We start from the raw sequence: 22,525 nt of genomic DNA on the forward strand, positions 1-22,525 counted from the left end.
ATAACCTCCATTCTTCTGGAACGTAAGGAATTCCTAGCTCCGCCATCAACCCATTTATATCCGTACATACGCACACATTATCTTGCATTGAGAAATAGCTTGAAAATTGAACATGCCTTTTCCTGTACACTGATATGTTCGTTTCTGCATCCAATAAGTTCCACTGCTGGAGCCTTGATCCCAGAAGTTCCGCCTCTTGTTTTGTCAGGTGCAAATCACGGACTAGGTCATTAAGTTCACATTGCCGGATGAAATGTGGCTCGCGAACACAGTCAGGGATGAACGTTGGATCCTTGGATGTACATATTGATGTCGATGGTTCATCAAGGTCATGATCATCATCAGAGTCTTTTGGCCATAAGTCTTCCCAGTTGGTAGGGGGCTCGGGAAGTGGAAGTTCTTTTGCATTCTGTTACGTTTGATAACAAATATTGATAACAATTTCATGAACAAAACGAAAAAACTTGGAGAATTGTATATATATGTATTAAGATATACATATACTGTACGTTTAAAAAATATACGTTGGAAGTACATTCTATTTTTATACACGTTTCTAATTTACAGAGAGCAATACAAATGTGTTGTTGACTATTGTAAATATTCATTTTTATGTCTGTGTTTGTAGTAATAAAGCAAATCGTTTTTACCCCAACTCAGGAGATCTGAAAGCATTACTATCAGGTGCAATAAACAGTGCACACAGTATACATACAAATATATTTATTTCTCTAGAAAGAACAAAGCGATTTTTACGAAACTTTTAGGGTTTATTAAATATAAATCAAGGTATACTTAGGTATAATTTCTATGTTACTATATGTAAGGGGACAGGAGCTAGGGGAATAAAATATCTGAAAAAGGGAAATTTTTGAGGGATTTTCCCGAAAATCCCTCTGTTACGGGAAAACTGTACGTGATGGAGAGAAACCGAGTGCATATTCGAATTCAGCGCAAAAAGTTCCTTTAAGATCAGGTGATTTTTCTCATGTAACAAACAAAAAGTTTAAATTTGTTAACTAGTGTTATCTAATGTCTGGTGTGTCCACCTTTGTCTCGCAGGACACCAGCAATGCGGTTTGGTAAGGAAGCAATGACGCCTTGGTGGGTGGCTGGAGACAGAGCGCACCACACCTGTACACACAAGCCACTTAGTTCCTGTAAATTCCGTGTTGAGCTCAGATCTGATATTCAATGGCAATTTTCTAAAGATTTTCAATTGAGTTCAGATCAGGTAAGTTTGGGAACCACTGTGGTAACTAAAATTCACTGCTGTGCTCCTCGAACCGCTGCAGTACAACACTGGCCAGGATCGTTGTCCTGCTGAAAGGTGCCATTCCTAGCTGCAAACATTGTCGACATGAATGGGTGTAATGAACTACTGATTGAAGACATCAAGGTGCTCTCCACACACAGTATCGATCTCAGAATGACTATGTGAAGATTCTATAAAATATAATAGAGTCTCCAGTGGTTTGATTCGCCTTTCTGTGCACGTTTCGAGGACCAGTTCTACTGGGAGACAACTAATTCTCACCCGGGCATCGATGTGATTTAAGTAAGCGGTATCGTGATTCATCGAACCATGCAACGTTGTGCTGTTACTTTGAGGTCCAATGACGATAGACACGTGCCCGTGTCCATTAAGCCATACGGTTAACATTGGTACACGTATGGGTAGTCGCCAGGGGAGGCCAATATCAAACAGTGTATTGTATTGTATTGTATTTCTTTCTTTTGTATGAACTTACAAGTATGAGGAATGTCCTCAAGTAAGTGTAACATGCGTCATAAGTACAAAAAAATTACATGAGTAAAATAAGTAAAATTACCTTGTGGTGATATTTACGTACTCCTCAATCGTATAACAAGAATTTTCTAATAGAAATGATTTTAACATTTGTCTAAACCTTTTCATATTTTCTTCATACTTTATATCAATAGGCAACATGTTGTACAACTTAACACCACCATAACTTACACTTTTTTGAAACATTGCTGAGCGGTGATTACACAAATGAAAATCATTCTTATTTCGCGTATTATGATTATGTTCATCCTTATTTGTTACGAATGCCGATGAGTGTCCTTTCAAATACAAAAAGAGACGATACAAATATAAACTATCCAGTGGAAGTATATTGACACCTCCTTAAACAAATGTCTACGAGAAAAATTCGGCTTCTTATCACAAAGTATTCTTATGGCTTTCTTCTGAATTTTGAAAACATTAAATCTCTGACTTGAATTTCCCTAGAACACGATACCATATTGCAAGATAGAGTTAAAACACGAATGGTACAAGGTTTTCGCTAATTTTAAATTTACCTTCTTTCTAATAACCCTTAGTGCATAACATATTTTATTTAATTTATTAATAACTGACTATATGAAATTCCCATGTCAGGTTATGATCTATAGTAAGACCTAAAAACGAACAGTGTGTTGTATAGTTAATTTTATTTTGGTTCAGATACAGGTTAGGGTATATAGGTTTACTGCACTTATTATGAAAATTTATAGCAAATTATTTTTCAACATTAACAACAAGATTATTATTCTTCATCCAAAGATATATTTCATTTAGTGTTTGCCTAGCATTCTGTTCCAGTAATTTTTCATTATTTCCACTCACTAGCAGAGTGGTATCGTCAGCAAAAAGCGTAACATCTGCTGAAGATATGCTTCTTTTTCAAAATCATTATTATATAAAAGGAAGAGTAATGGCCCTAGAATAGATCCTTGTGGAATTCCGTGTTTTATATATAATTCATCTGATAAATAGCTTTCTACAATGTTATTATTCTTATGCGTTATTTCTACGACCTGCCTACGATTTTTTGAGTACGAACCAAAGCAGTCCCTTGCTTTACCACGTATTCCACAGCTCTCCAGTTTGTTCAAAAGTAAACTGTGTTGCACTGTGTCGAAAGCTTTAGACAAATCAAGAAAGATTCCTATTCAGTTTTCTTTCTTACCTACAATATTTCTTACTTTCTCAATGAAATTAAATATTACCGTGATTGCACATCGACCTTTAAGGAAGTCATATTGTTTTGTTGAGATAACATTTTCTTTCAATAAAAAAATAATTACCCTGTTATACATAATTTTTTCCAAAACTTTTCCAACGACAGGTAGGAGAGATATTGGTCTCTAATTATTTATTTTGTGTTTCACTTTTTTAAAACAAGGGCTTAACTTTCGCAATTTTTAAATTTTCTGGATACCCGCCATTTGTAAGTGATATATTTGCTAAACGACAAAGTGGCTTTCTCATCTGATGGAAACATCTTTTCAATAAATTATCTGAGATTTCATCAATTCCAGCTGTATTTTTGTTTTTGAGAGATTTTATTATATTTGCTATTTCATCTTCCGACACTGGCAGTAGAAAGATAGTTTTTTCATATTTATTTGAACTTTGTTTAAAATTATTTACAGTAACTACTTTGTAGCCATTCTGTTTATATTTATTTACTTTATCACTATCCATAATTTTTGCGACAACATTTATTGAAAAAATATTAAACATTTCTGCTTTTCCCCTTGGGTTTGTTACACTCTTCCCTTCATATATTATTGTGTCTACTTATGGTGTCTCTTTGCCACCATTTAGATCTTCATTTATAATGTTCCACATGGTTTTAGTTTTATTCGATGCATAAGCAAGTTTAAGTTGGTAGTAGTTCCTTTTAGTCGTTCTAATTAGTTCCTTGTACCTTTTTTATGTTGTTTATAGTGGGACTTTGGACAACCTGTTTTGAAAACCTTACTAAGTTTATGTTTGTAGCACTTGCTTTTAGTACTTCAGGAGTCACCCATTGTCCCTTCTTCTGGGATTTTAACACGAGTTTCATTTTAGGAAAAGCTACATCAAAATAGTGAGCAAAAGTTTTTATGAATTCATTATATATATCATTTGTTTAATGAAAATATACCTTCCCATGTTTCGTGACTAAGTAAATAACTGAAATAATTTATATTCTGATTACTGAATACCCTTGTAATTTTGAAAGTTCTTATACTATATTTCTTCCACTTTTCAGTTACAGAGAAGCGTTTATCACATATTTCAGCAATCTGAGCTTCATGATCAGAAAATCCGGTCCTAATCATTTGCGTCCTTGAGCTCAAGTGGTCAGAGTTTAAAATTGTCTGTATGGTGAACTAATCTCGTGCTTTGTAGACTGTTAAAATCCGCTGTTCATTGTGATACAATTGGCCCCTATGATGTTATTCTACTCTTCATTCTACGACTTCCGACGTCTTTAATGATGTGTGACCTCCCTGGCTTGTCGTTTGGCTTTGGTTTCACAGTTATTTTCCCACCATTGGAATACACTACCAAAGAAGTTCGCGAACACCTGACAAATCGCTCTGTTTCTAAGATCCTTGTTCCCAGTCGTTTGGCCTTCACAACTCTGCCCCTATCAAACTAATATATTGCCGCCCTTCTCCATTCTACGTGTAACCATTGAACTGACTGCTCGAATGAGATTTCTGTTGCCTTGTGGTGAGCGGTTCTGTTATGCTCCTTGGCTTCTACATCAGGTCAAAAACTTACTTTTAATCATGCGCCTAAAAAAACAGTATTTTTATTATATATCTAGTCTGTGCTGCTAGAAATAATAAACTTTTGTCAATCCTTTGCCGGTGTGACACATAGAACCCTATGCATAGACTACACACAACCAAAACGGCACAGGACGAAATATCATAGATCGAAACGGCGCACGATCATCGATACTGCGTAAATTTATCTGTCATTACTCATTTCCCACCCCATCTACGTACTCTAACGCTGTGAGTCCCTGGGTCAACTATGAAAATAATTTATCTTCTTCTGGTTATTTTACGCCCATGTGTATATGTATTGAAGATTCCGAGCTGCAGAGTGAGAACCACTGCCTTTTCGGTCCTATGGCGGTTTTCGCTTATATATCTTCAAGAAAATGATTGTTATTTAATATTGCATGATTATAAGTTATTATTATTATTATTATTATTATTGCTATTTCGATTGTATGCAGGTAACTATTTTCGGTCTTATGTCGTTTCGGTCGTACGCATGTTTTGATCTTACAGGTCCATTACCCAAGAATTAAAATACTGTACAATGTTCGTTCGGAAAGTAAACTGATTTTGTATACAACGTGTTTTATGTTGATTTAAAATACTATCAAATCAAATGTAAAGCAATTTGAATAGATCTGCTTAAAATCTCTAATTTTATACTAAATGGTTTGTATTAATATTGTTTTAAATAGAATATAATTTGTATTAATTGCTTCTTTTCGAAATAGCTGTTTGATCATTTGAAAGCAACTAATTCGGAAATCCTGCAGAAAATAATCCCAATTGAAGGAGAGTTTGGATCAAGAGGATTAATCCTTAATGATGAAAGCCGAAAATTACTGATAGAAGATGTGTCTGTGGTTTTCCATTCTGCAGCTACAGTATCATTCACGGAAGATCCACGATCTGTTATTATTACCAATGCGTTTGGAACAAGAGACTTGCTTAACTTAGCCAAAGAAATGCGTCAGCTAGTTGTAAGTATTATATTACTATGTAATTTCTTATCTAGTGGGATACACATACATACAAAAATGTAGCATACACACACACTGAAGTTTGTTCTTTCGTAAAGTTTGGGTGCATATACGTTGCAGTATAGAAGTATTAGCTGGAGAAATGTCTCATTACAACCCTGGATATAAGACATGTAGATCAAATATTAAATACGTAAGGAAATGCACTTCCTAAACTGAAGATTATAATAGATTTTATTACTATAGTCAAAGTAGAAATAATTGAATCACTAATTAAGCCAGTGTTTCCAACACCTATTATAATTCTAGGTCTAGTGTAATCAACCCTGTTTGGTTATACGATACTGCCATTCTTGAGTCTTGTTAATAATGTACAAATAAAATAAATCTGAGATTATTATTGTGAATATTTGTTTATATTTTTACTTGAGATTCAAGTCTTGAACTGTTTTACTCTAGTTTCTTTATTTATAAATGACAAACTAATCTCGTCTCCTTATTCTTTATATTTGTTTCGTACCTTTGTAAACTTATTACTTTTAACCTCAGAAAGTAGACACTATTGTGACCAAGTTTGAAATCAAAAGTGTCTTTTTAATAAGTTATCTCCTGATTCGTGTTTTGTGTGGTTGATTAGTAATATGGTCTAATTTTATTTCTAAATAGGCCCTTGTTGCAATTTCATTTTCAAGATGATATTCCTTTTGCAATATTTTGTTGTCTATGTTAAGAATTGTATGAGTGTGTGTTTATTTAGTGCGTTAGAAACTAACTTTAATGAGTAGCTAAAGTGCTAACTTTAATGACGTCATAGTTAGGTAAGCAAACAACTCTATTATCTGTTTGTGTGTGTGTGTGTGTGTGTGTGTGTGTGTGTGTGTGTGTGTGTGTGTGTGTGTGTGTGGCAGAAGTCGCGAAAGAGGATTTCAGTTCGGAAAGTTAATGAAATGAAATACAGGGTTCATTATGAAAGTAATGAGCATTACTTTAGAAAAAACTGTTTTATTGTTCCTCGGCTGGAATGGCTTTTAAAAACCTTGTAACATGGGCTTGAATGTTCTGCACGGAGTCACAATGTTTTCCTTTGAGGTATCTCTTCAAACGGGGAAACAAAAAAAAAGTCACTAGGAGCCAGATCGGGACTATAGTTCGGGGTGGGGGACCACTGGGGTTCTGCTCCGGGCCAGGAAGTCGACGACGGTGAAGGCGGTGTGACTTGGTGCATTGTCGTGGTGAAGTTTCATTGAGTCTTTGATGTCACTTCGAACACGGGCGACCCTGCGTTTCAGTCTCTTGAGCACTTCTAGATAAAATCCTGCGTTGACAGGTTGTTCTGGTGGCACAAACTCGAAATGGATGATTCCTCGAACGTCGAAGAATATTTTAATAGGTTCCCCATGCAGTAAACATCGCCAACACCTAGTGGCCCACATGCTGGTAAATGTTGATCGTCGCTATAGCGACGCGTCGGATTGCCGCTAGTGTCCCCATGGCGTAAGCGTCGGCGGACAACCGATGGGCAACAAGCGATGATCACGATTGACCTCCCTCCTCTTCAGTTTGTTATGGCGTTCAGCCGCTATAACTTTGCACACACACATATTTTCACATCGTCTATCAAACGCATTATGTCTCATCCCTCAACTCAATTCATCGATTTGAACCCTTTACTTGTCAGCCAACAGTGTTACAGACGTGTGCTTGTACTCTTTGTTACTCAAGGACATGTCCTTGTCCTTGATGAATGCGAGAACCATCGACTGAGTTACATGCGTTTTTGGTCTCTCTAGACCTCTGTTGAGCTTGCAGTGAGCTTCAGACTTTGTTGATAAGGGTTCTCCTTGGTAGGCATCAAATATAATAGTTGCTTGCCCGAACTTCGACTGAACATACTGTACATATGAAAGGGAGAGTGCTTCAAATGTTTGTTGCTTACTCCAGGGTAAACGGTCAAGTAACCTCCCACCATCAATGCCATAGCACATATTTCATGGTGTTGTAGGGGTTGCCTGGCATTGACCACGCAAGTACGTTGTAAGCTGGGTCTTTCCAGACTCTCTCAAATCCAAGTGGGTCAAATATCGAAGCTCGTAATGGAAAACATGTTTCAATACGAAATCACATCCTTTTTATCCTATACTTTTTGTAAAGCCTGATGATTACGCCATTAGGAATTTCGGAAGCCAACATTTCTTCTTTAAGTCGTTCAAATGATAATCGAAATGATAACGAAGTCGTTCAAATGATAATCGTTGTATGGTTTATTTTTAACGGTTATTCTATAGTTATATCAGTGCCTTCAGGTTCTGTACTTACTGCTTCTTTAGCTAAAATATTATTAAGGATTGATGACACCAGTATGCGTCCACAAATAGCTCTGGCAATTACTTTGCCCGACAGCATATGCTTCACTGTGTTTACTGCATGCACAACCTCCAAAATTTCAGCCAAACTTAATCCTGTTATGACAAAACAAATGCACTCAAGGAAACTCATAATCGTGTGCAGATCTCCTAGTCTGAGGATACATTCTTTAACGGACTATCTTCTGATTCGTTGCTTACGATTACTACTGCTTTCAGGTGCAACGGCTAATCAAGTGTGACTTTGGGAACTGGTTGTAACTTGCTGCATGCTTTGCTATAAATAACATCATTGACAGAATGCAAGACTCTTGGTTGATTCATGTCGATAATAGGGAGGAAAACCACAGATGATATAGTATGATGTTCGCCCTTGTGAACCAATTAACTCACGCCCTGCCAGTCAGGTACACTAGGCTTTGGAAGACGTGAAATGTTCCATAATATGTCGACTTTTTTTTTTTACCCAGCGCACTGTGTGAAATTTCAGCAATCTAAGTGAAAAAGAGAGAGCGCTAGATTTCGTCCCTAGGATGTCTAATGCTCAAGAAGACGATGTTTGTTCACCGAATCCCCACCAGACGGAGTACTAGGAGCACGCCAAATATGCACTAACATGTTCGAGATTCAGGCAGCTACAACTGCGTCTAATTAGAACAACAAGTTTGCTTCACCTATGTCCCTCGTCTGTTGGGTGTTAAAGTCTGAAGCAGTTGTGTGAATTTGTAACATTTTCTTAGCTAGTGGTGTGTTTAGATGAATAGAAGTTGTGGGCCCGTTAAAGTCCGTCAAAAAGATGCATTTTGTATGCAACATAATAGTTTATAAGGGATATTTTACGAAGGTATTACTTCTTAATTTATCTGAATTCAGTGGTGTGCTTGTGCTAATATTATGCCTAGGGCATTTGTGATTCTATATATCGAAAAAGATCTTGCGAATGTTTGCGAACTTTTTTGATTTCGTTTGTTTCTTCCAGAATGACACTTTAGATTTCCCGAGGAAAACTTTGAAATATGGGTTCAAAGTCCAAAGGAGGCAAAGTTTGACAATCTGATTGCTCATGTCTTGCAAGAAATAGGTAGTAAAGTGGATATTGAATAGGATAATATTTATCTAAACACTACAATAAGAATTTTTGTCAGCAAATCAAAAGCAAATGGGAGAAGGTCGTAAGATATAGACAACGTTTCCTTCATTGCCATTCCCAGTGGCTTGATGAATGCAATTAAGAAAAGAAGGCAGACGGGACTTTGCGGCTGTTGTCAAAGGAACTCTCCACTGCATCCCCGAATAGAGGAACAACAATTAAGAAAGCTCGAATATAATTGTTTCAAAAGTCAGCGTCATTAACACCAGAACAAGCACTCGCCTTAATAGTGAACGTTCGTCAATATCGACAAATTCGCGAGCAAGCCGAAAAGATGGCTTCTAAATTATATCCTCCCTATCATAGAGTTAAGGAGTCAAAGCAGTTGTACTATCCAGAAGGCATTAGTACTACGGAAAATACGACGGAAGTACCTCTGCAGTCGCTCATCGATCACACAATTTCTCGCTTGTATCAAACTGAAGAGGCCAGTGAGAAATTACATGTATCTACAATTACATGTGCTTTTCACATGAACATCAAGTGGTGATGTGACGGATCGGACCAGAGTCGGTACAAACAGAAGTTTTCTGAAGAACATTTCAGTGATGCAAGCCTGTTTAGCATTTGTATGGTTCCCTTACAAATGTGTGCTGCAAACGACTCCTGTGCTGCAAACGACACAACCATCTGGCAAAATCCTGCCGCTTCCTCTAGTAAGTACTGTTGTCCTATTAAATTTATTTTTGCACACGAATCGGCTAGTTTAGTTATCACAGAAGTTGATAAGATCAAACAGCCAACAGATAGACTGATCGACACTAAAATCACTCTTAATTGTTTGGAGTGACCGTAATACCAATTCTGGTTTTCTGCATGGTGGATGGAAAAGTGTGTAATTCTGCGTCCACATACTCTTCCACTCAAACGTGTTACCTATGCGGGGCAAAACCCAGTGAAATGAATAAGTTAGATGTGATCACAAGAAAAGAGGTCCGAACCGAATTCCTTTTGTTTGGTATATCACCTCTTCATGCTTGGATTAGAGTCTTCGAATGCATTATCCATACATCTTACCGGCCAGACATTAAAACGTGGCAAGCAAGGTGTTCTGAAAATAAGAACAAAATTGAAATGAAGAAGAAAGAAGTTCAGGAGAAGCTAAGAAAGGAAATAACCCTTTAAGTTGATATGCCTAAGCAACAAAGTGGCAACGCGAGCAGGCTGCTAAAATCATTGGAGTGAATCTTTGAGTTAATTAAACGTTTAGGCACTATCATCAAGTGCAAAAATTGTGATGGTAGAAAAATTAATTTAGACCAATTTCAACGATTCGCTAAAGACACCATGGATTTATACTTCCAAATCTACAGCTGGTATCCAATCCCTGTGAGCCTGCATAAAATTTTATTTCCCGGAAGTGAGATACTTGCAGCATGTATTTTGCCTATAGGGCAATTTTCAAAAGAAGCCCAAGAAGCAAGAAATAAGGATAATAGACAGTTTCGTGAAAGATTTACTCGGAAAACTTCTAGAGTGGACACAAATACGGACTTAATCAATCAACTCCTTATCACCTCAGATCCATATATAGCAAGTCTACGATGTTCTTCACATACAAATCACAGAAAGATGAGCAAAGATATACAAGAGTTGTTGGAAATTGAGAATACACTTAAAAAAGAAGACAATTCCGTCAACTAGTTCCGAAGACAGATCAGATGAGGAAAATGACTTCAGTAATTCTGAATTATGTTGTAAGTACTTACTTTTGGCAGTTAGGTATTTTTGTTGCTTTTCTTTTCAATAGTCTTTTATGATGAAGTTATTTTAGGGCCTACAAACGTGTAATATACTATCATTTTGAATGTACGTATGTTATTAGCATATTACATTCTTTATTTTGTATTAAACTGCAAATCTCTTGCCAATGTTTTAGTGTTAAACTACCATATTTAACACTGGGAAGTCGAATAGGCTGTTCTTTACCAAAATTGAATTTTTCCACCCAGATTGCTGAAATTTAACACTGTGCAGCGATCGAAAATGTTCTGACAACTTCCTTCTTGTTTTGATATCTAACCACAGTACCTGAGTTACGTATGTGAGTGACTCAAAATACAACACCCTGCATCACTTAAAACCAGTAACTCCCTTACTTTCAGACATAGGTAAACAGTTTTAGAGTCGATGGAAAGGTAATATTGGGATCTATTAATTTTATTTCGGGGTGTTTTCCAGTATTTCTTAGGATTTCATAGTTATTAGCCATAAAAGTAACAAAATAAGGCCAACTCAACAATGTTTTCAACTTAACAGTAACGATATTTAAATAATTCTGCATACAATTATACCAATTGTACACTTTGGTGATTGTATTGTTTATTAGCTTCGATTTGGGACAAGAACCAAGTCTCTACCTTGATTCATTGCGAAGATATTACAAGAAAAGTGTATCAAAATGGTTTTCGAAAATGTCCAAGATGGCGGCCCAAAATGGCGGCTTTCCCGTAATCAGATTTTGGAAAACTTTTGACATGATATTTAGAACACTCAATAGAAGCAGGAACAATAAAAATACCTTTTATTACAATTACTTCTAGGTTCAACCTCAATTTTACTTGTCTACACACTGACTTAGTGGTACAGCGCTTACCTCTGATGCGTGGAATCCCTGGTTAATTCCTCCGCCATGTAAGTTTTTTGTGAACATCATCGTGGCCGTGAATTTTCTCGGGGTATTCCCGTTTCTTCCACATTTTCATTCCAACAATTCTTCCTTCATCATTCGCTTGCCTTAATCTTTCGTCTCCCTTAGCCTAAAGGCCATAATCGTCGGACGTTAAACTAAATATTTTTTCCCTTTCCATCATTTAAAGAGTCAGAATAGGGCCTATGTTGCAATTGGCATATTACATTTTAATTTTCTATAGTATTTGATCAACCGAAATGCAACTCTCCAATGTGCAGATGCAATTCATTTGTGAAACATGTATTTAGTTTTAGTTAGAAAAACAAATTTTGCCTTGCGCTGTCACAAATCGATTATAAAGTGGTCTACCTGAAGCTTCTTGTGTTTTAGACTCACACAGGCGTGGTCCTATGTTTTAATGACCACGAGAAGTATGGTCATTAAAACTGTTTTTAGTTGGTGAATACATACATACATACATAACGTAATCGCATAGTAATACTAAATCAACTTACCATAGTAAGTTATAGAACCGGTTATTAAATTGTTTAAATGATACCATTGATTGTAATTATTTAATTATTTTCTTCTAGGCTTTTGTATATATATCAACTGCTTATTCCAATGCTAACAGAAGTAACATAGATGAAGTATTGTACCCGATTACTACTACGTTCCATGAAGTTGAAGAAATAATATTGAAAATGGATAAGAAGACAGGGGACAAGAAATTATCAAGGTAAAGTACAAAATTTTCCTTTGAAAAACATTTGAAAAGTTAATGAGTAGATGTTGAAGGTATAGTTATAGATACATCATAATTGGAGGAAAATCCTAAAACAGGCACAAAAATATATCAAATTGGAGCATAATTTAAAATAACTAACTAAAAACTAACTTTGTAGCTAATAGAACCCGAATGATGTTCAATGCTGCGTTCACAAAAAACTCTCAATTGACTTCTATCCTTAGCCAATTGCATCCAGTTTCTAGTTTGTATTCCTATTTCTGCGAGATCCATCTTAATATTGTCCTCCCATCTGCGCCTAGGTCTTCCTAATGGTCTTTTTCCGGTTGGTATTCCAGTTAAGATTTTGAAAGCGTTCTTACTTTCTTCTATCCTGGCTACATGACCTGAACATCTGAGCCTCCTAGATTTGATGACCCTAACAATGTTTGGTAAACGCTATAAATTATGCAGTTCCTTGTTATGAAGTATCCTCCATTCCTCATTCCCGTTCCTCTTGGGTCCGAATATTCGTCTCAGGATCCTGTTCTCAAACACTTTCACTCTACGTTCTTCCCTTAGAGCAAGCGACCATGCTTCGCAATCCCTGCAGAACAACAAGTATGTGTATGATTACCGTTTTATAAGTTTCAAATTGCTCGACAGAATTCGCGACGACAAAATATTTTGAACTGAATAACACGAATTCCCTGATTTTAGTCGACATTTAATTTCTTCGTGAATATGGTTTTCGTCTGTTAATATTGATCCTAGATATTTGAAAATACCCACTTTATCAAAAGTCTTATTTGATATTTTAACGCATCCATAATCTGTATTATTACGATTCTGACGTATTTCCATGTATTTAGTTCTTTTCTCATTTGCTTCTGAACCTATATCCTTGCAAGCGTTTAATAAGACCTCTGCATTTCTTTCCATTGTTCTTCTAGCATGATATATAAATTTACATACAATATTAACTTAAAATACGTAAGATATATAAATTATTTTTCTGAGTGTTATAGGTTATTATTATTACTAGAACTGTTATTATCATTTATTAGAAGTCAACTGTGAAATAAACTATACAGACTATTCCATAATTCGTGTAATTTTCTACAGCACTGGAAGAAGATGAAGTTTTCACACTAGTTATATAAAATTTGGCACTCTTATTGAGAAATATCTGAATTTTTCGAATTTCTAAAGGAAATAGGAGAAAATTGCTATTTAGCCTCCCTTTTGGGGGTGTAAACACAAAAGTTCATTTTCCTTATGGGAGATTCAATGTTAAATTTTGGAAGCAGTTTTCTCCAATAATTATTCGTAAAGATTTTGGGGCAAATGAGTTGCATTTGTTACAAAATGCAAAAACACTCATTCACAAAGCTAGTAAAGCCGTCTCAAACATAATTTTGGGAAGGCCCCCCTTTTGGGGGGCAAGGGGCGTAAAAAGGTGGTGGGTGATGTGTTACCAAAATCCCAAAATTTATTTTCGGAGTGCCAGTAAACGTCAGATTAATTACGAATGTCACAGAATTAATGCTCCCATGCTCCCTACATGTAAGAGTGATTAATAATGGGGCTACAATCCCCTTTCAAAAATAGGAAAATCACCATAAATATTTTTAGTAGGGACATACGAGAAGAAGGTATTTTTTGTTAATTAATATGAAATTTGGCGTCATTGTAGCAAAAAAGTATGCGTTTTTCATATATGGAATCTTATTTTGGTAGACACCGCCTTAGGGATGTACAGGGGGCGAAGCATTAGATGATGGATCTTTGTAAAAATTCAAAATTTTGTTCCGGAAATGCCAGTGAGCGTCAGATTTTTCACAAATGTCACAAAATTAATATTCTAATGCTCCTTGCATATGCATGTGTACAACAACAACAACAACAAAAATAAAAAGCAAATTAAAGATATGGTTATTAACAAGGAGCTATAATATGCCAATCTGCAATATTATAAGTGTTTATTTTTGATAAATTTTAATCACAATACATTTAATCTTTATACCATCAAAAATAGATGTAAATGTGTGTGTTTGTATATGTTCCACAATAACTCTAAAACTTCTCGAACAACTGTAACCAAACTTGGTACATGTATTATCAACAAATTGCAAAAGAGTAGGGTCTACTGTTGGAGTAGGGACACTAGAAAGAAAGAAGTCCTTACGGACATAAGTTCATCTGATTATACTAACAAGTAACACTTCCCAAGTGTAACACTACGTTTTTCATAAAATTTAGCAGGTAGATATTACACATGAAATAAACGAATAGGTGTTTTTTATTTTCTGCGGAAAAAAACTTTTAGGGGGCAAAAGCCCCCACCCAAAGTTTTGAAAAGTGACGCCCAAAAGGCAAAAACAAGTGGACCAAAGTGAACGAAATTGTGCACAGATATTGTAGACGTAAAACGAGGGAATACGTGTTTCGTATTTTCCTGGAAAAAACGGTTAGGTGGGACATGGTCCCTCCAAACCTTTGATCAAGAAATATCAAAAGTGCTAATAACAGTATGTCAGATGTGTGTAAAAGACATGAAAAATTGCAACGAAACTTTGTGTAGGGACAATACACAAGAAACAAACGATTTTAGGGGCAAAAGCTTCCACCCAAAATTTTGATATTTGTCCGAAAGGCAAAAGAAGTGCACCGAAGTGAATGAAACTGTGCACAAATATTGTAGAGGTAAGATGAGGGAATACGTGTTACATATTTTCCTGAAAGAAAAAAATGTTTGGAGGAACCGAGGCGTTGGATGGGGGAAGGAGTGGACCGTAACGAATGAAATTGTGTGTAGATATTGGATATATAAAATAAGATATTTCGTGTTTCACAACTGTCTCCATCCGATTTCTTCAAGTTTCTCAAATCAACGGCTCAAACAGTATAGGGTATTTTATAGTATTTTAGGAGGTGCCTTTATTCCTTACAATGTTTTTCCGCAAAAACAAAAAATCGTGTCGATTTATTTTCTGTTTACTGTTCATGTGCCAGATTTCAAGCAAATCGGATACGGACACTTGAGAAACACGAAAGGACTTATTTTACATACATAATATCTACACTTACTTTCATTTGCTTCGGTCCACACCTTCCTGCGCTATTACGGTAATGTTTACTTTTTTCGGAGGGGGCCTAGGCCCAACACTGTTTTTCCGCACAAATTAAAACACGTTTCGTTTATTGTTTTGCAAATTGTCCCTGTACGAAGTTTCGTTTCAATTCTCCATATTCTTTAGGAACATCTCACGTATACTTATTTACACTTTTGATATTTCGTAATCAACAGTTTAGAAGGGCCGTATTTTTTCCAGGAAAATACGAAACCCGCATTCTCTCATTTTACGTCTACGATATCTGTGCACAATTTCTTTCACTTCGGCCCACTTCTTCTTGACTTTCGGGCGTTAAATTCCAAAATTTTGGATAGGAGCTTTTACCCCTGAAACCGTTTTCCTCAGAAAATAAGAGAAAAAAACCGTATTCGTTTATTTTTGCGAATTGTCACTCCCCAAAGTTTCGTTCCAGTTCTTCATATCCTTTAAGCACTTGTGACATACTGTTATTAGCACTTTTGATATTTCGTGATCAAAGTTTTGGAGGGATCCGTGTCCCACCTAACAGTTTTTCCAGGCAAATACAAAACACGTATTCCCTCATTTTATGTCTACAATATCTGTGTACAATTTTGTTCACTTCGGTCCAGTTCTTCTTGCCTTTCGGGCGTTAAATTCAAAAATTTTGGATAGGGTATTTTGCCCCCAGACCGTTTTTCCGCAGAAAATAAAAAAAAAACGTATTAGTTTATTTTTTGCGATTGTCTCTACACAAAGTTTCGTTCCAATTCTTCATGTCCTTTACACACATCTGACATACTGTTATTAGCACTTTTGATATTTAGTGATCAAATTTTGGAGGGATCCGTGCCCCACCTAACTATTTTTTCCAGGAAAATACGAAACACGTATTCCCGCATTTTAAGTCTACAATATCTGTGCACAATTTCGTTCACTTCGGGACATTTGTTTTTGGATATCGGGCGTCAACTTTCAAAATTTTGGGTGGAGGCTTTTGTTCTAAAACCGTTTTTCCGCAGGAAATAAAAAAAAAAAACACGAATTCGTTTATTTCATGTGTTGTATCTACCTGCCAAATTTTATCATAATGAGAATGTTACACTTGGGAAGTGTTACTTGTAAATATATCTATTTACATTGCAAAGTAGTTTTGTCTAAATTCTTCGATCTCCTTGAAATTAAAATACCTTTTTATTTAGACTTTTCCAGAAGGAGCATTCGACTACACAGAAGCATTATGCACCAAATATTTCTTTCAATGTAGACGAAATTGATCAGGAGCATAAAATTTGTCGAAATGTCCATCGGGTATTGTTTGATGTGGTTTGTTGCAGAATAACGTTGCTTCTACAATAAAATTTGGAAATTTTGCACTAGAAGAAATGTTCGATATTCACATACAATCTATCTCACCAGCCAGCGAAGTGCAGAGCAAGCAAAATTGATATGATATCTAAAAAATTGGAACATAGACGGCCGCACAAGTGGGTACAGCTGCACACACATTCACTTCGACCATAACATGTTAAGATGTGATTACATCTTCCTATGTACAGAAATGCAGCAGGAATAGATAGCCATTTATTAAGTAAAGAGTAAATACATTTTTTATTTTTTCAATTCTTATAGGGAAGCTCGTTACCTTAACTGGTTCACATTCATAATACTGACTTGAAATTAGGTAAACTTACTATTTTGTTTAAGAAATAGTAAATTAAACTGATCCATACTGTGAGGAATTGTATTTATTAAAGATTGTCGCTTGTACTTAAGAATATGAGCATTTATTACTTCATGTTAATACTTTTGTTTTACTCTGTCTAATCTGTCCCTCGTTGATGACTGGAAGTTGTATCGCGCGTTAGCCATTGTCTTCCATCATTTCTTGTAATTAACTGGCGTGTAGGCAACTCCATAATTCTGGAGATTTCATCAAGTTTGTTGTATACTTATTTGAAGCGGCATATACAGAATTTTGTCAAGGTAAATGTTCAAGCATTGTATTCGGCTGCCCAAAGGTGAAAAAAAAATATCTACATTTTGCTTGTTTTGAGAAAAACATCAAAAAAGATGATTTTTGATAATTAACATTACTGTTAAAGACTTTGTTCCCTTTCCGGCGTCAGTGAAGAAAGAAAACAAAGTCTTTAAAAGTATCGTTAATTATTAAAAATCACTTTTTTTTTCAAAACAACAAAATGTAGTTACTTTCCTTTATCTTTGGGCGGCCGTATTTTATTCCCTTGTAAAATAAACGATTTTTGTATATGTATCTTAATAAGATAAATGTTTAGTTTTCCTTTTTTTTTTTTTGCCGAAAGAGGTATTTAAACTCTAAAACTCTTGTGCATACGCCAGTGGTAATTTGTCTTGTATATTCGATAACATACAAGTAATACATACCAACTCCTTTCTACATGTTCTGTTGAGATTCGAGTTTAATGGGAAGCATAAGTAAGAACCAATCAGACCCGGATAAGGTCGAGATTGACCGGCGATATCGTTGTTATTTCTCTTAACGTCAAAGGCAAAGGATAAGGAAGTCTATTATTTTTTGGCCTAGCAGCTTAAAAGGGAAAATAATAAAGAGAAACTAAAGAGTAACTACCATTCTATATAAGGAAATGTGTTACATTTGTTTCTATAACAAAATTCAAAGGAGTAATACTATAATACTTTTCCTTTCCAGTGCATGTATGTGATCCTAAAGCTACCTTTACCTGTGTAGGAAATCTTGGCTGAATGCAAACAGCGCACGACGTATTCTTCTTCTTCTGGGTCAAGAACCTCCCACTAGTCTCTCTCTCTCTCATTTCTTGTGTTGGGGTGGGTCGAAAAAAAAAACGATTTCTTTCAAGTCGAATTCTAATAGTGCGGAAAAGTTGGACCATCTATCGAAACGTGTATTTTTTAAAATCACACAATATCTTCAGTTCGCGCATCAGTGTATTTTTTAAGAAATCGCTACTGAGTATCCAGGCACAAAAGGGCCCTTGACACACATGTCAGAGTTTTTAAAGTGTATTTTTGTATAATGTACACTTGAAATAATGCCATACAAAATGACGTAATTATCAGACTTCTGCTAACCGTTTCATTTCCGATTCAACACATCGCAATCAATACAGGAGCATAACCCTACTTTTCCTATGAAAATAGAATGCATACGGTATATTGCAGATTTCGGTATTAGATACTATTAGGACAGTCCATTAATTATGTAACGCTAGAGAGGATGAGAAATGTTTACAATTTGTTATGCTTTGTGACATAAGGGATTCTTTTTAACAATTTAACTCTCACAAACTTTCTACCATTTTGTGGCATTTCACTGATCGTAAAATTACCAAAGAAAAGGAAAAATTTCTTTCAATATTTAAGAAAAACTCGGGCTGAAGAAAAACGGAAAAATGGACAGTGATTATAATGAGTATAAGAGATTCTAACATCTGAGTATAAGGGAAGAAAGGGGTAGGCACGAAGGTAACCAGCGATAGATTTAGAAAAAAAAATATTTTAGTAGGGGCTTCTCTTTACTAGTACTTTGTGTTTAGAAATTTTTAATTTTAAGGGAGGGGTTTGAAGGTAATGAGTAACATTTGATTCGTTTCCTATAGAAATCCTAAAATTTTGAAGGCGTTCAGTCCTTTCCCCGGCGTAAATCCTCCACTGAAGGTAACTGTGCAATAAGTTGGGTAAAAAAATGTTAAAAATAGCGCTTTGTACTTAATGGACAATCCCTTACTTTCTGATTAGTTTGTGCCATCTATTAATTGCGTCAGAAAAAAATGCGTGAACAAATATCAATTACTGATATTGCCCATAACAGACAGGAAATGTTTGATTGCCAGGAAATGTTAGGCCAGGATAAAACAGATTAGGTTAAAGAAAACAATCTTTGAGAAGACTGGAATTCGGCTATAATGAGAAATGGGAATTTCTGGAAAGCGAACCAACACGAATGCAAGAGAGTAGCTCAGGAATACCTGAAAGTTAGCCTCAACAGGCTTCTAAAATAACAACTTCAAAATTATGTATGCACTCAATATGACCCAACCTAAGCAAAAAATTAAAATTGCTTTATCTAATATGGGTCGCATCAAATAAGTATCAACATTATAGCGCATAGTAGATCTGTGTGATGCTAGGATGTGTGAAACAATCACGTTATGGTAAAGAATAAAAGACAATCTGATTTTAAAGGAAAAATTGTCTGTAATCGACTCTTTTCAATAAAACGGAAATAGGTACTAGGAAACTCGATATTCAGTTGTCTCCAGAAAACATACAAACAGCAAAGCAAAACAAACAAGGCAAGCCTAACTAATTCAGTCGCTCTATTTCCTTCCTCCTCTTCAATACTTCACAATAACCTCCTTTCCAATAGGCAGATTAGCTTAGCCTCAAATATGTTGTAACACGTTGGCCTACCTTATAGATAGACGATGATAATGGATTGGACTTCACGTAGCTACATTAATCATTTGGCATGAGAGATTTTCACTAAAAAGCCATAGGCGTCGGCACTGAATCAGTAGCTCCTTCTTGCTCTACATATTGCCGATTTTGATCTAAGTGGCTATCGTCGCAACGCAAAGTGTTCCACAAAAGTGTTGTAAATGTTCTATTCTCAATATTTTATCAGAAATAATGAGTCTTAATAGTAACGAACAAAAACAGTATTGTAAGCTAAGGATAAGTAAAAATTCCATTTCATAAAAATTAAATATCCAAATAGCGAGTTGTTTTCTTCTGTTATTTCCTCTCAGAGACTATTCAAAAGGTGTATAATCCAAACGTCATTTGGATCGTTACTGATGTGAGAGTTCGGCTTCAACCTTTCTTCCTCTTTAGTCGGTCTATTAACTTTCTCTGTATTAGAGTAGAATGAAAGTGCTAGCATCTAGAGGTGGACAAATGAGTACGTGAAACAAAGGAAAGAGGAATAGCTGAAATTTTAAGAATGAAGCTCTTCAATTTTATACCTATCCACTGAATATAAGCTAAAACATGTAGTCACAAAACTAAAGTATATTGAAGTAATTTTAAATTTACAGTAATTCAAGTAATTTATTGTTCAAATACTCTTCCAGCAATTTAAAGATTTATGAAGTGTACTGTGTATCCAAACTGCTTGGCCCGGATATCCAAGTGCTGGGACTGGGTATTCATTTGAATACAAAAAGGTAGCTTTAAAAATGCCCTGTGTCGCATCCAGGTTAAAGTTTTACCAAATTGTCAAAAATTCTACTTTTTTTTGGAACACCCTGTATAGAACACAGGTTGCTTCTGCTAGTTGTAATAGAGCGCTAATTCTCAAGTAGGCATGTAACAATACACAGAAGAAAAGAAAATCAACATCGGATAATATCTTCAGTTCTTACTCTAAGGTCAAAATATCGTGAAATATCGTGAAAAATCGTACTTTTTTGGAACACCCTGTATAAATAATTTCTGTTCTTATAGCCCTAATAGGGCTGTGATTTTCTTTAAGCATGTAGCAACAGGCACACAGAAAAAGAGATCGAATACATTATTCTCGAAAAATAGAAATTCCACAGTGTTTCATATCCCCATTTGTAAAATGTAAATTTTTTGTTCATGTTTATTTCTGCTTACTAATCTGTAATCGAAATTATTGTATTAGCTTGGATTTTAAAACGCGCATTTGATTAATTGTATACACGACTCCAAAAGTGCATTACCACCTGCAATTTTTATTTAGCTGCAATAGCAGGCAACCAAAAAAAGCTCGGCAGTTGGGTTAGTTGCGAATTCGAAAGACGTTGGACAAAACCTCAATTTTGTAACAAATATATCAGTGTGGCAAATTGCAAATTAGAGAATAAAACAAATTGTTAAGAATGACAATTGTATTATCTTGATTGAGTTGGATGACATCAAAAGTCACAAAATGATCTTACTTAAGCAGTTCAAACGAGATGAATGACAAGAAACAGATATCAGGGGAAAGCATTTCCCTCCTTTCCGCCCCAAAAAGGAATCTCATAAAAAAAAGAAAAAGTTACTTAATGTAAAGGTTTCATATAAAAGTCCCAACCAAAATTTTGGAAGTTGACACCCAAAAGGCAAGAACAACTGAACCGAAGAGAATGAAATTGTGGACAGATATTGCAGACGGAAAATGAGGGAACACGGGTTTCGTATTTTCCTGGAGGAAACGGTTGGGTGGGGCATGGACCCCTTCAAACCTTTGATCAAGAAAAATCAAAAGTACTAGTAACATTATGTCAGGTGTGTGTAAAGTACATAAAGAATTGCATCGAAATTTTTGTATGGATAATACTCAAAAAATAAAGGAATGTGTTTTTTTTACTTTACGCAGGAAAACGGTTTTAGTGGCAAAAGAACCCCTTTAAAATTTTGAAAGTTGACTCCCGAAAATTAAGAAGAAGTGAACCGAAGTGAATGAAATTTTCCACAGATATTGTAGACATAAAACAAGGAAATATGGGTTTCGTATTTTCCTGAAAAAAAAAAAGTTAGGTGGAGCACGTAGCCCTCCAAACCTTTGATCACGAAATATCAAAAGTGCTAGTAACAGTATGTCAGATGTGTGTAAAGGACATGAAGAATTGCAACGAAACGTTGTGTATGGACAATACGAAGAAAATAAATGAATAGTGTTTTTTATTTTCTGCGGAGAAGCGGTTTTAGGGTGCAAAAGCTCCCACCCAAAATTTTGAAACTTCACGCCCGAAAGGTAAGAAGAAGTGAACCGAAGTGAATGAAATTTTGCACAAATATTGTAGACATAAAATGGAGGAATAGGGTTTCGTATATTAATGGAGAAAAGGGTTGGGTGGGGCACGGATCCGTCCAGACCTTTGAGCACGAAATATCAAAAGTGCTAGTAACAAAATGTCAGATGTGTGTAAAGAACATGAAGGATTGCAACATAACTCTATGTATGAACAATACGCAAAAAATAAACCAATACGGGTTTGTATGTTCTGCGAGAAACGGTTTTAAGGGACAA

The 22,525-nt window shown here is 35.6% G+C and overlaps 1 protein-coding gene across 1 annotated transcript in view; it reads left to right on the forward strand.

Moving 5' to 3' along the window:
* LOC145672623 (fatty acyl-CoA reductase 1-like) overlaps positions 1–22,525 on the forward strand; it is a 202,143-nt gene that overhangs the window by 84,455 nt on the left and 95,163 nt on the right. Inside the window, exons 3-4 of the mRNA XM_081741783.1 lie at positions 5,307–5,555; positions 12,294–12,439. Of these exons, the coding sequence (XP_081597909.1) occupies positions 5,307–5,555; positions 12,294–12,439 (395 nt within the window). The remainder of the gene's footprint in view (positions 1–5,306; positions 5,556–12,293; positions 12,440–22,525) is intronic.

Source organism: Thermobia domestica, chromosome 16 (genome assembly GCF_964235325.1).
Source record: "Thermobia domestica chromosome 16, izTheDome1.hap1.1, whole genome shotgun sequence".
Classification (NCBI taxonomy): domain Eukaryota; kingdom Metazoa; phylum Arthropoda; class Insecta; order Zygentoma; family Lepismatidae; genus Thermobia; species Thermobia domestica.